Source organism: Monopterus albus, unplaced genomic scaffold (assembly GCF_001952655.1).
Source record: "Monopterus albus unplaced genomic scaffold, M_albus_1.0 scaffold18.1, whole genome shotgun sequence".
Lineage (NCBI taxonomy): Eukaryota > Metazoa > Chordata > Actinopteri > Synbranchiformes > Synbranchidae > Monopterus > Monopterus albus.
This window is the reverse complement of record NW_018127898.1, coordinates 7,686,853-7,698,545: the sequence shown is the minus strand read 5'-3', so window position 1 is coordinate 7,698,545 and position 11,693 is coordinate 7,686,853. Positions and strand designations below refer to the sequence as shown.

At 39.0% G+C, this 11,693-nt stretch overlaps 1 protein-coding gene across 6 annotated transcripts; it reads right to left on the bottom strand.

Moving 5' to 3' along the window:
* Positions 1-20: 20 nt before the first annotated feature.
* On the bottom strand, positions 21-10,306 carry comtb (catechol-O-methyltransferase b). Of its 6 annotated transcripts, none has more exons than XM_020593261.1 (9): positions 10,244-10,306; positions 10,037-10,162; positions 9,147-9,304; positions 4,084-4,164; positions 2,940-3,111; positions 1,400-1,517; positions 1,089-1,282; positions 876-1,007; positions 21-788 (listed from the first exon to the last, which is right to left on the bottom strand). In XM_020593261.1, coding segments are annotated over exons 4-9 (798 nt in total). In that variant the 5' UTR covers positions 4,086-4,164; positions 9,147-9,304; positions 10,037-10,162; positions 10,244-10,306; the 3' UTR covers positions 21-608. The 6 variants fall into 6 exon arrangements, with proteins under 6 accessions (XP_020448917.1, XP_020448919.1, XP_020448921.1 ...); XM_020593263.1 differs by adding an exon at positions 9,573-9,602 and having other exon boundaries at positions 10,037-10,266; XM_020593265.1 differs by having other exon boundaries at positions 9,147-9,301; positions 10,037-10,266.
* Positions 10,307-11,693: the final 1,387 nt, after the last annotated feature.

Below are 11,693 nucleotides of genomic sequence, written 5' to 3'. Positions count from 1 at the left end.
TTCTCCTCGCTCACTCAGTGCACTAATGGCCACAGATTGGGATTATCATGCAGGCTCTAGTGAAGAAAGCACTAGGTGGATTGGCCCCTTTTTCATACAGCTCATCCAAATGAAGAACCCCCTCCCCCTGCAGTATGATGGAACTCTGTCACTCAGAGATTAGATGAGCAGCATTTAATCACTCACTGACACACACACTTTCTCTCTCTTTCTCTCACATGCACACACACACACCTGGCACAATGGTGGAAAATAGCAGAGCAGAAAACTGATTTGTGCACCACAGAATGCAGCTGGTTTAGATTTATTATTGGTTTGAGTTGATGCGCTGGGAAAAGCAGCCTCCAGATCAGCTTGCAGGTCATCATCTGTCAATGAGATGCTTGAACATAGCATCACTACTGCAGCCTAACGTAGCAGTACAGACAGAGTGCATCAAGTAGGCTATGGTGTTACCATAAAGCACACAACTCAAGTATTGGTTTTCACTTTACAGGTATGTATTACTTTTAATTTGAAGTTAACAAGCTTGAAAAGAGACACTGATTTTAAGTCTGGTCTGAGGTCTGCTAGGACATGACACTTTCTGGTAAAAAAAAAAAAAAAATCTACTCTAAGAAGACAGATTTCTCCAAGCCATCCTCTGCCTTGGTGTACTCCAGGTGTGACCTGAAGTAGTGGCTTTTATATCGAGGGCTGCTACGCACATACTCCACATAGTCAGGAGCTCCAGGGCAGATGACATTGTCCGCTAGTAGGACACTGCCTTTTCTGAGCAGGCCACACTCCTGATTAAAAAAAAAAAAAAAATCTAAGTGAGTGTCATGGCAGAAAAGATGAATTTGACCAACATAAATTGTGTATAACCAACTTACCTCCATCAGTTTTGTGTCAGAAAGGTAGTGTTCCTTCCAGTGATCCAGGAAAACCAAATCAAAGGTTTTAATCCCAAACTGTTCCTTTATTTTGGGAATCCAGTCACTAGATGCTCCTTCCACTAACTGCACCTACAAAAAAGAAACACGCAAACGTGCACACGGTTTAACTGAGTTGAGTGTCAGTTTGTGTAAAGATATCAGGCTTTTTACCTTGTCCTCTAGTCCTGCCCACGCAATGACTTGACGAGCAACTGCAGCAAAGTCTGGGTTGAATTCAAGAGTGATGAACTTGGCATAAGGGGGAAGCAGGCTGGCGATGCGCACCGTGGAGTAGCCACAGTAGGTTCCCAGCTCCAAAACAGTGGCTGGGTTTACCTCAGACACCACTGAGTCAAGAATACAGCCTGCGGTCAAAGACATGGGGAAAGAAAGGAGATACGGTACCAAAACATACAGCTGGATCAAGTAAAGTAATGATTTGACACACACAAACACACAGTCAGAGAATGACAGATCAGCACCTTTCTCATTCCCCACATTCATGGCCCACTCCTTCTGGCTGCAGAATTGATCTATGGCTCTGATCACGCTGCGAGGGTCCCCTCTAGTGGCGTTCTTCTGTACTGCACTCAGGATCCGCTGACGGAGGGAAACAAACTGAACCACTTAGTAAGGTCTGTCTAGCATTAACAGGCTATTAAAATGCATACATAAAATAATATTTGGCAGATATTTTTGACTTCCCCTCTTCACATTTTTTCATGTTCTAACACATATGGATATTGCCTAAAGAAGACTAGTTGAAATAAAGTTGTCAGCAGTAAATCCAACACAGAGTTCACTTAAATTAAACTTGATGCACATTTTCCCAATGTACCCACACTCAGTGCAGTAAAGGTAATTACAGTTGCAACACTACGCTCAGTTTCTCTGAGACTATTTACACTAGAATGAGTCATCTGTTGACGTATTATATGTCTAGATATGATAAACTTAGAATTTGCATTTGAAAAAAGATCAGGTGTCACAACTGCCCCCATAGCGCTCAAAACAAACATGTCTACAGTTTTCTGACTTAAGAGTATAAACAAACAATTCACATGTGGTCAGACTCTTCTCATGTAGCTCACTGTCACAGCAAAGAGTAGCCTAGTTATTATTACACAAGAAAGAAAAATATCTCACTGCACCTTTACATATTTCTTTATCATAAGGTTAATCAGGGCATAAAATTCTTTTTCTTTTGGTGTTGTGTCTTGCTGCAGTGACACATGGTAGCTATGTCATTTAAAAGTGAACAACAACAAAGATTAAAATAAAATAAAAAGTTTTACAGTATATATTGTTATCTGGTTTTATGTGTTTTATTGTCTGTTACTTGTTATGTCGCTATCTTAGCAGGGCTCTGATGAGAAGGAGGCTGTAAACCTCAGTGGGATGTTACCCTGGAACATAAAGGTTACATAAAAAACTCCAAGTCTAAAATGTAAAATTAAGTTCTGTCATTTTTGTAGGGTTGTTAAGTGTTTGTTTACTAATCCACATTGTGGGAACAGGTTTTGGTCAAAAAACAAATAAGGCCAGATGAAGAGTCGTCAGCCCAAATTAATTACTATGCAGAAAAGAAGGAGGTCTTCTCAGGAAGCAAGGGTGTATTCACATATTTGTACTAGTGTTGGCTTGCCCGTTGTTTTATGGGTATGAGCTTACATGCACCTCTGCTTGTTACCTGCCTCGTGTGTATAAAGCAGCTCACGTGGCTGTCGACCCTTGGACTTGTAAAATTTGTGTTAGAGCATTTATAAATTAATGTTAATCTGAACAACCTTTAGAATATACATCAGACATGTGTGCGCAGCTACATAAACATGTACTTTGGTGTGATTGACATTTGACCTGTGTGTGAAAATGGGCACTCGTTTCATTTATTTTCATTATTTTCTGTCAGCCTGAATCTCACCATTACGATCAGGCAGTCTCCTCTGCAGCAGGACATCACACCAATGTTGTTAGCAGTGTGTCAGGGCTGTGAGAGGTGAGAATTTTATATTGAAGACCCACCTGAGGACGGGTGGACTGGGTCAGTGTGTCCATTATCCACTCCACAATGATAACATGCCAAATCAGCGCCAGTCCTCCGTGATGCTGCACAGCAGTTGGGATCACCCATCTGTACAGAATATACAGAAGAGCTGCTACACCCGTACAGCTGTAGAAAAGAGTCAGCCACATCCTGCATCCAAAAGAGAGCAGACACAATTCAACATGGTGATGTGATGCTCCAGTATATCAGGCTTGGGTAAATGAAACTGTAAACACACAGCGCAATAAGACCACATCTGCCTGAGATAAATGAAAGCTCTCCTATCTCCCGTCACTCTACCTCAGCCTTTGTGGCAGGCTAATGAGATGGGTGTTTACTATGCAGTGTACGACACTGTTACAGCTCCTGTTTTCATTATCAGCCACTGCTGTGGCTGCCATGTTTAAGCTGCACACCCACACACATATTAAGTGCCGGTAAATTCATAAGACTGTGTTTTGCGTGTAGTTTTCCTAATCTCAGAAGCGGTTAGTTTGTTTAAATATCACAAGCACAGATCAAGTGGGAGGAACAGAGCACAAAAGGAGAAAAGCACAGTCAGAATCCTTAGTGCTCCTTTCGAGGGAAAGCATGAAAAGCATGGCTGGGCACGACTCTTCCTTGCACTATTAATGCAACTGTGAAAGACCAATGATGGTTGAGTTAATTCCTTTTGATTTGGAGTTGCATGGCAACTATGTGGGGGCTAAGAGCTGTGTCACAAAATGCGGAGCACTGGAACTTTGGCATTCTCCTAACGTAGAACAACAGATACAAAAACTGAAATGCAGAATGATCTTGGCATTACTTGATAAGCACACATTGCACCATCATTGTGTAAATATATAACTGCACATTACCAAGTTACATACTAAATGCAATATCCATGCAAATCATATCATAAAAAGTTATCATTGTACAATCACATGAAGATGAATAAGAATATAATGGTTATTAGAACATAAAATGAAACCTAATTTTTGTTCTCTCAAATTCCCAAAGCTATTACTACACACACAATTTAGTCCAAAACAGACACACAGGAAGAAACATTTACCAGGCATTAAAAAAATCCATGCATCCTTACAGTGTCATTGATATGCAACTAAATATAAAACTTACATGTTCAGACAGGTGGCACTGTGCACTGAACTTTTTCTCAAGGCCAGAAGGGGTCCAGTTCTCACCCACACAGTTCTCTATCTGCAGTCAAAAAAAAAAAAAATCACTCAAAGTCTAAACAGTCTGTTGCAAAGTACAAGATTTATTGAGGAAAATAATCAAAACACCTCAACAGCATTTGTTTCGGGTCTATGGAGACGGAATGACTACAGAGCTCAGAAAATCCCTTTTATACTCTCTAGAGCTCCTCCTTGCCTGGGGCTTGCTTCATTCCACCTCTCTCTAACCTAATAAGGGATATACTATTATTTCAAAGGTCAGTATAGGTTTCTAAAATAATAAACATGAACTTACATGACAATTGCAAGTCACGCTGACTCCTTCAGGTTTAGGTTACAAGAATCACATATGTTTCGTAACACATCCAAAAAACCTCCTTTTCTGCTGGTGACCCCCCCTTTGCCTGTGGTCATGGCTATCACCTTTGCTCAGTCTGGGCAGCCGTCCAAGCAATAGCCTGATAAGCTTTCTGTTCTCTCTTTTGCCTGCTTTAAGGATACAGGGATCAACTTTCTTTTTTTTATTGCAACACTAAACACATTTACAGCACAAAGCACATAACATAGTTCATGAGACAACAGACATTAACAAAAGAGGCAAAGGGATTATTAATTGAGGGTATTAAGTTGTGTGTGTGAAAGTGTGTAGTGTGTGTGTATCCAACTCTATGCAGACTGATATTCATTACTTAAGGGAAAATATAATTAAACCAAATAAATTGGGAAAATGGAGGGGGTATAAATGTATAGGAATGAAAAGAGAGTTTGATAAAAAATTAATGATTATAGTAATAAAATAAAGAAGAAAAAAGCAATAAAGCAGTATCAATCATATGCTATATACTTTTCCATTCACATACTTATGTATACACTCAGATATATATGTAACCACATTCATAAAACAAAAATAGATGAGATTAACAGATCGGTAAATGATTAGAGAGGGAAGAGGGGAAAAGAAGGTGAGGGGTAGGTGATATTCATAGTTAATTTGGTTTGATAGGTGTGATACTCAAAACAGAACCATGGACCATGAGGACTAGTGACAGTAACCATAATGAAGTAAAAAGCAGTTTGTTATAGTTCTAGAAGTTTGTGGGAATGCGCGTGGCCTCGGCCTCAGGTATCTGGTTTAAGTTAAAAGAGGTTAGTGTCAGGTTTGCCCGGCTGCACCTTCCTCTCTTCTCTCTTTTTCGCCCTAGTCTGCTTCCTCACACTGATTCTCTTGATTAGACACACCTGCCCTGATTTTCCTGACACTCTTCAGCTGCGCCTCCTTTGTCACTCCTTATTTATACTCGGCTTAACCATCACTCCCTTGCTAGTTCTTTCTTTGTCATCAGCCTTCCTTAGATTGTACTTTGCTTATTTCTAGTTGTTCTTCATATGTTGTTTATTCCTAGTTCCCGTCTGTATCTTTGGACCTCTTCTCTGGATCCTGGCACCCTCAGCTCCACCAGCCACCATCACAGGTCGATGCACAGTCTCCTCTTAACTGAACTCCCACATTACCTCCTCAGTTCTACCGGATCTACTCACGACCAGCTCAGGAGTGATTCCTACCCCTGCAGCCTGACCCATCATCACACCTAAAAAGGTTTTAATAGCTAATATAATTGATTAATATAATTTAAGGCTATAATGATTAATTTACTAATGCATTGACCAAATGTAGCATATTAAATAAACATGAAATTAATGCCCTGTCATTCTGATTAATCACAGTTTTAATTGAAATAAATTAAATTTAAAAAACTGTTCTAGTTTATAAGTATATAGAGAAATGGGGGCATGGCAGCAGGCTACTTGAAAACCACTGGAATGCGCCTGTCATTTTAGAATGATTCTGATTTACACTAACATACACACAATAGAAAGAACAAAATTGGCTGGTGTCATGAATATGATGGTAATGTCTCCTGCACTTATTTTGTGCACAAGGTAAGAACATTTCTATGCGCATGTTAGTGAATAAGGTCCACTGCCTGTCTGCCGTTTGGTGTTTACAGTCTTATGCAAAAGTTTAGGCACCCCTTGATACATAACAGATTTTGGTGATTTTTTATTTGAACAGATGTTAACACAGTTTCTCTTGGAAATGGAAAAAATGCACAATATTTTCTGCAAACAGTGATGCATAGTTACTTCTTATGCCATAAATTGAACAAAAATAAAAAATAAAAACATTATTATGGCATGGTGCAAAAGTTTGGGCACCCTACACAATCAGTACTTAGTAACACCTCCTCTGGCAGATATCACAGCTTGCAAACGCTTTTCATAGCCAGCTAAAAGTCTTTCAATTCTTGTACTTGGGATCTTCTCCCATTCTTCCTTGCAAAAGGCTTCTAGTTCTGTAATATTCTTTGGTCGTCTTGCATGCACAGCTCTTTTAAGATCTACCCACAAATTTTCAATGATGTTTAAATCAGGGGACTGTGATGGCCATTCCAAAACCTTCAGCCTGCGTCTCTTGAGGTATTCCATAGTGGATTTCGAGGTATGTTTAGGATCATTGTCCTGTTGTAGAAGCCATCCTCTTTTCAGCTTCAGCTTTTTTACAGATGGTGTGATGTTTGCTTCCAGAATTTGCTGGTATTTAGTGGAATCCATTCTTCCCTCCACCCGTGCAATGTTTCCTGTGCCACTGGCTGCAACACAACCCCAGAGCATGATAGATCCACCCCCATGCTTAATAGTTGGCAAGGTGTTCTTTTCATGAAATGCTGCTCCTTTTTTTCTCCAAACATGCCTTTGCTGATTGTGTCCAAAGAGTTCTATTTTAACTTCATCAGTCCACAGCACTTGTTTCCAAAACGCATCGGGCTTCTGTAGATGTCCTGTTGCATACTTCAGACGTTGGATTTTATGATGGGGACGCAGATAAGGTTTTCTTCTGCTGACTCTTCCATGAAGGCCTTGTCTGTGCAAGCATCGCTGCACAGTGGAACGGTGCACCACCACTCCTGAGTCTGCTAAATCTTCCTGCAGGTTTTTTGCAGTCAAATGGGGGTTTTGATTTGTCTTTCTGACCAGCATACGAGCAGTTCTGTCCGAGAGTTTTCTTGGTCTTCCAGATCTCATCTTGACCTCCACAGTTCCCCTGATCTGCCATCTCTTAATTACATTTCTTACTGTGGAAACTGCAAGCTGACAACGCTTTGCTATCTTCTTGTAGCCTTCTCCTGCATTGTGGGCATCAATAACTTTCATTTTCAGGGTCTTACACAGCTGCTTAGAGGAACCCATGGTTGCTGGGTGTCCACAAGTGTGTGCACAAGGTTTGAAGAGTCAAAGTATTTGTACAGCTTTGAAATTGGCATTTACCAATGACAGCTGTTGCTGTGCATCAGATCTAACGAGCTGATTAAGGTCTGATACCTTGTGAGAGACTTTGAGACTCTGGAACTCTTAGGGTGCCCAAACTTTTGCACCATGCCATAATCATGTTTTTATTTTTTATTTTTGTTCAATTTATGGCATAAGAAGTAACTATGCATCACTGTTTGCAGAAAATATTGTGCATTTTTTCCATTTCCAAGAGAAACTGTGTTAACATCTGTTCAAATAAAAAATCACCAAAATCTGTTATTTATCAAGGGGTGCCTAAACTTTTGCATAAGACTGTATATATACAGCTCAAGGTGGTGGAGAGTTTCTCTGTCACCGCTACTCAAAGGGAGTAAACAGGTTGACAGGTCCAAATAGCATGGAAGTAATCATCGGTGCAACCCAGAGTGCATTGTGAGCAGGTATCTGTATCAATGAAACTCATTTGAAACATTTTACCTTGTGTGATGTGAGTCCTGTGAATAGTCTTATATTGTATAAGCTGTACGTTTATGTTGGTAGTCATGGAAAAGATATTACAGATCTCGGTCCAGAAGTCGGGGCTGGGGGGAGCGACAAATCCTTTTCCCACTTAGTCATTGGTATTGTTGTTGTTCTATCTGTATTTGACATTAGTTTATAAAGTTTAGATATTATCTTCTTTGAGTCTGTAAATTTCATTATCTCCTCAGCTTGCAAGGAAGGTTGCGGGGGGTTGTTGATTGTATTGATCTTTGATTTAATTATGGATTTTGACCGATGGTACTGGAGAAATTCTCCCCTCCCAACTCCATACTTCTGGACTAATGTATTAAATGGAAAAAAAAACTGGTTGTTTTCAAATAGATGATGAAGGTGAGTGATTCCTTTGTGTTGCCATGTTGGAAAGTGGATGGGGTTGTTGTTATGCAGCTGAAAGTCAGGGTTATGCCAAATTGGAGTGTATGTACACTGTTATTGATGATTTGGTGGTTTTGTTTGCTTTCCACCAGTTTGTCAGAGTTGCAGAGATTGTGATATTCTTGAAATTGTTCATTTTCTTAATTGAGGATGGTAGAAAGGCAAGGTCTGTAGCTGAAGTATTTTTTTTTTATTTTGTTCTAGTTCTATCCATGAGCTATTACAACTATCCTTCTGAATCCATTTAACTAAATATAATTGATTTGCTAAGAAATAATACTCAAAATTGGGAACTTCTAGGCCACCTTTTGATTTGTTCTTGAGTGTTGACAGGGCAATTTTGGGTTTCTTATTATTCCAGTAAAATTGCAAAGTTAGAAAATTGAGTGATTTGAACCATTTATCTGTTGGTGTTGTGGGAAGCATTGAAAACAGGTAGTTAATTTGTGGTAAAGTTTTCATTTTGACTGTACTGGGGTCAACTTTCTCACCTCCGCCTCCATCAAACCTAATTAGCCTTGTATACATTGCTGAATGTGAGCCTGCAAGGAATGACTATGAGACCATATACACATATTCTCCTCATATGTATTCTAAACCCCTTGACTCATTAATACAAATGCTACTGTAAAGGCTTGTGGAAAGGTCTTAAACTGTCCATTTTGACTGCTGCCTCGAAATGCAGTTCATCTCAAACGAGTCCATGGAGAGGGCTGAAAAGAGTTCCAACAGCTTAGGAGAAATGCCCATACACAAGAAAAAGTCTCGGTATACCAAAGGGTAAAATGTAGAAGTGCCAATACTGCATATGGTATCACTGTCCTGGTCTGTGTTCTTTGCTCGGTCTTGTCCCATCAGACTCTTGAATTTCACCATGGTTGTCTGTGTTCCAGGGGTCACTGTCACTCTAGGAGGGGTCTGGAGGTTCACTGCTGAATATGATAAAATAAATGTTATATTGCAGGAGACTGCTACACTGATGGTACAACAATTTTAAACTACATTTTGCAGAGACCATCAACCTAATGTTTGAAAAACTATTATATTCCTAATGCTCATATAAAAGATTTTATGAGTACAGTAGAATAAAGCGTAAGTGAATAAAACCATATTCGATTGTAGGGGTGGCCAATTCCAGTCCTCGAGGGCCGCTGTCCTGCTTGTTTTCCAACTATCCCTGCCTGACCTGCTGCCGATTACCTGGCTCAGGTGTGTTCAGTCAGTCAGAAGCTGGAAGATACCAATTCACTTTATCTTTCCTCACTCTACTTTTATCTAAGATGGAAAAAAGACAACACAAGCTCTACTGTAATAAGTCACTGTAGGCTAATAAAACGTTTATCCATCAAAGTGACATTTCTATATGTGGGTTAGGGTTAGATCTATGGTTCTGCGTTGAATCTACGTCGAGCCTACGGAGTTGTATTTACCCTTGTGCCAGGTCTGTCACTCTGCAATTACACTGCCACAACGCTAGATGGCGTTGGTAGTTCTGTGCCAAGCTTAAGTCTGTTATCATATGTTAATGTAATGTCTTTTATTCTATTTATCTGTTGATAGCAAGGAGTTCAGATGCTGTAAAACAGTGTTAATATCCAGTTATAGTTACTGCTAAATCTATAATATAATACAGGTCATAATCATAATTGATTTCAGCCTCTTACCTCAGAAAAACGCTGATACTAGTTTCCAATGGTTGGGACCAAAGCCTTTGTTAGCGGAAAAGTTGTCTCTCTCTTATTCTGGTGTGGTTGATACATGGAATCCCTGTTAGCTGATTGTGGTATATTCTGTTAGAAGAAGAATTAGAAATTTGGTGATAAACCCTACTAATCCATATGGCTAACATCAGACATGTGACCCACCACTACCATTTTCGAGCCCGCAGTGTCGTAACTCTTCGGTCCCTAGGGCTTTGAACCAATAGAAACGAGCTTTGACGAATATCTATTAGCTGATTGGTTAGAGCATCCGTGAGGTCCAGGCTGGTCTGCTGAGTTTCATATCCTTCCGCTGTTAAGACAGTGGCACATAGAACTGACCTGAAACAGTAGAATGTTTGCAAAGCAGGTTTTAAACTATACAGTTAAGATCTGTGAGCTGCAGATTTTATGGATAGATACTTAATTAACCCCCAAGGGGAAATTCTGAAATTAAATCTGCAGATGTTCATATCAAAACACTTAATCTATTGTAGATTGTAATAGTAATATTTCTAATATATATTTAAGTGAATGCACACTTAAGTATAATATTTTGCTCTTACCACATTGTAAAATGGCATAATATATTTTTGGAAATAAGGATTGAATGATAAATATATTATAACAAACACTAAAGTTAAAAAGGGTAAATACGTTTTGCCAGGCTTCAAAACTTTTTTTCAAATTACATTTCTAGTGAAATTTGTCATTTGACACTGAAAGGTTTTTGTGGAGTGCAGTTTATGGAAGCCAAACTAGAACTTTTCAAGAGTGTTAAGAGCATTCTGAATATTAGTTAGCTGGTTTGCAGCTACCTTTTTTCTAAAATTTTGGCTAAAGTCACACGCTCCCAGTTATTCATATCATATCACAGTTTTAAGCTTATCAACTTAATATTGTCGAAACAAGACCTCCAGTATTTAGATCAAGTAGCTTCTGAAAAAAATTTGATTCATCAGATTGCTTCCAGCTGTGTCAAAATACACATTTAATCAACATTTATTGCAAGTAGATGACTGCTGAATCGAACTTAATGTTGGATGATAACCACAATTTTTGTGCTTGGACTGAGGCCAATACATGAATATATAGGCTGCATGGATATGTTTATAACATTATAGCCTTGTACAAATTTCAATTTTTCATATTTTGGGGGGACATGTTCCCCTTATAGAGTACATCCCAGGACAGAAGGAAGGTTTCATACCGTTTCATAGGACAAATATGAATATGACATGCTTTTCCTTTTAAAAAATGAATAGAAATATTAAGGATTTATCCCTCCTTACAAAATAGTGTAAACACAAGGAAGCATTGTGGAGGACAAGAAAGGAGACTAAATGTAACCTAAATATAATACATACAGGTAAACAAAAACAATACAAACCTAATAAATGGGTAGTGTTTTAATACAAGCCTACAGCTTCATGTGAAAAGAGAATATATTAATGTCAATGTGAAAATATAGGTGAAAGAAAAATATATGTATGCAATAAAAAATCTGCATGTGTGAGGACAATATATGCATGTGAGAAAAGAACATATGTATATGAGGAGAATATATGTATGAATGTGTGCGGAGTAGGGGTGGGAACATTTAGAAATTTTCATAAATGAG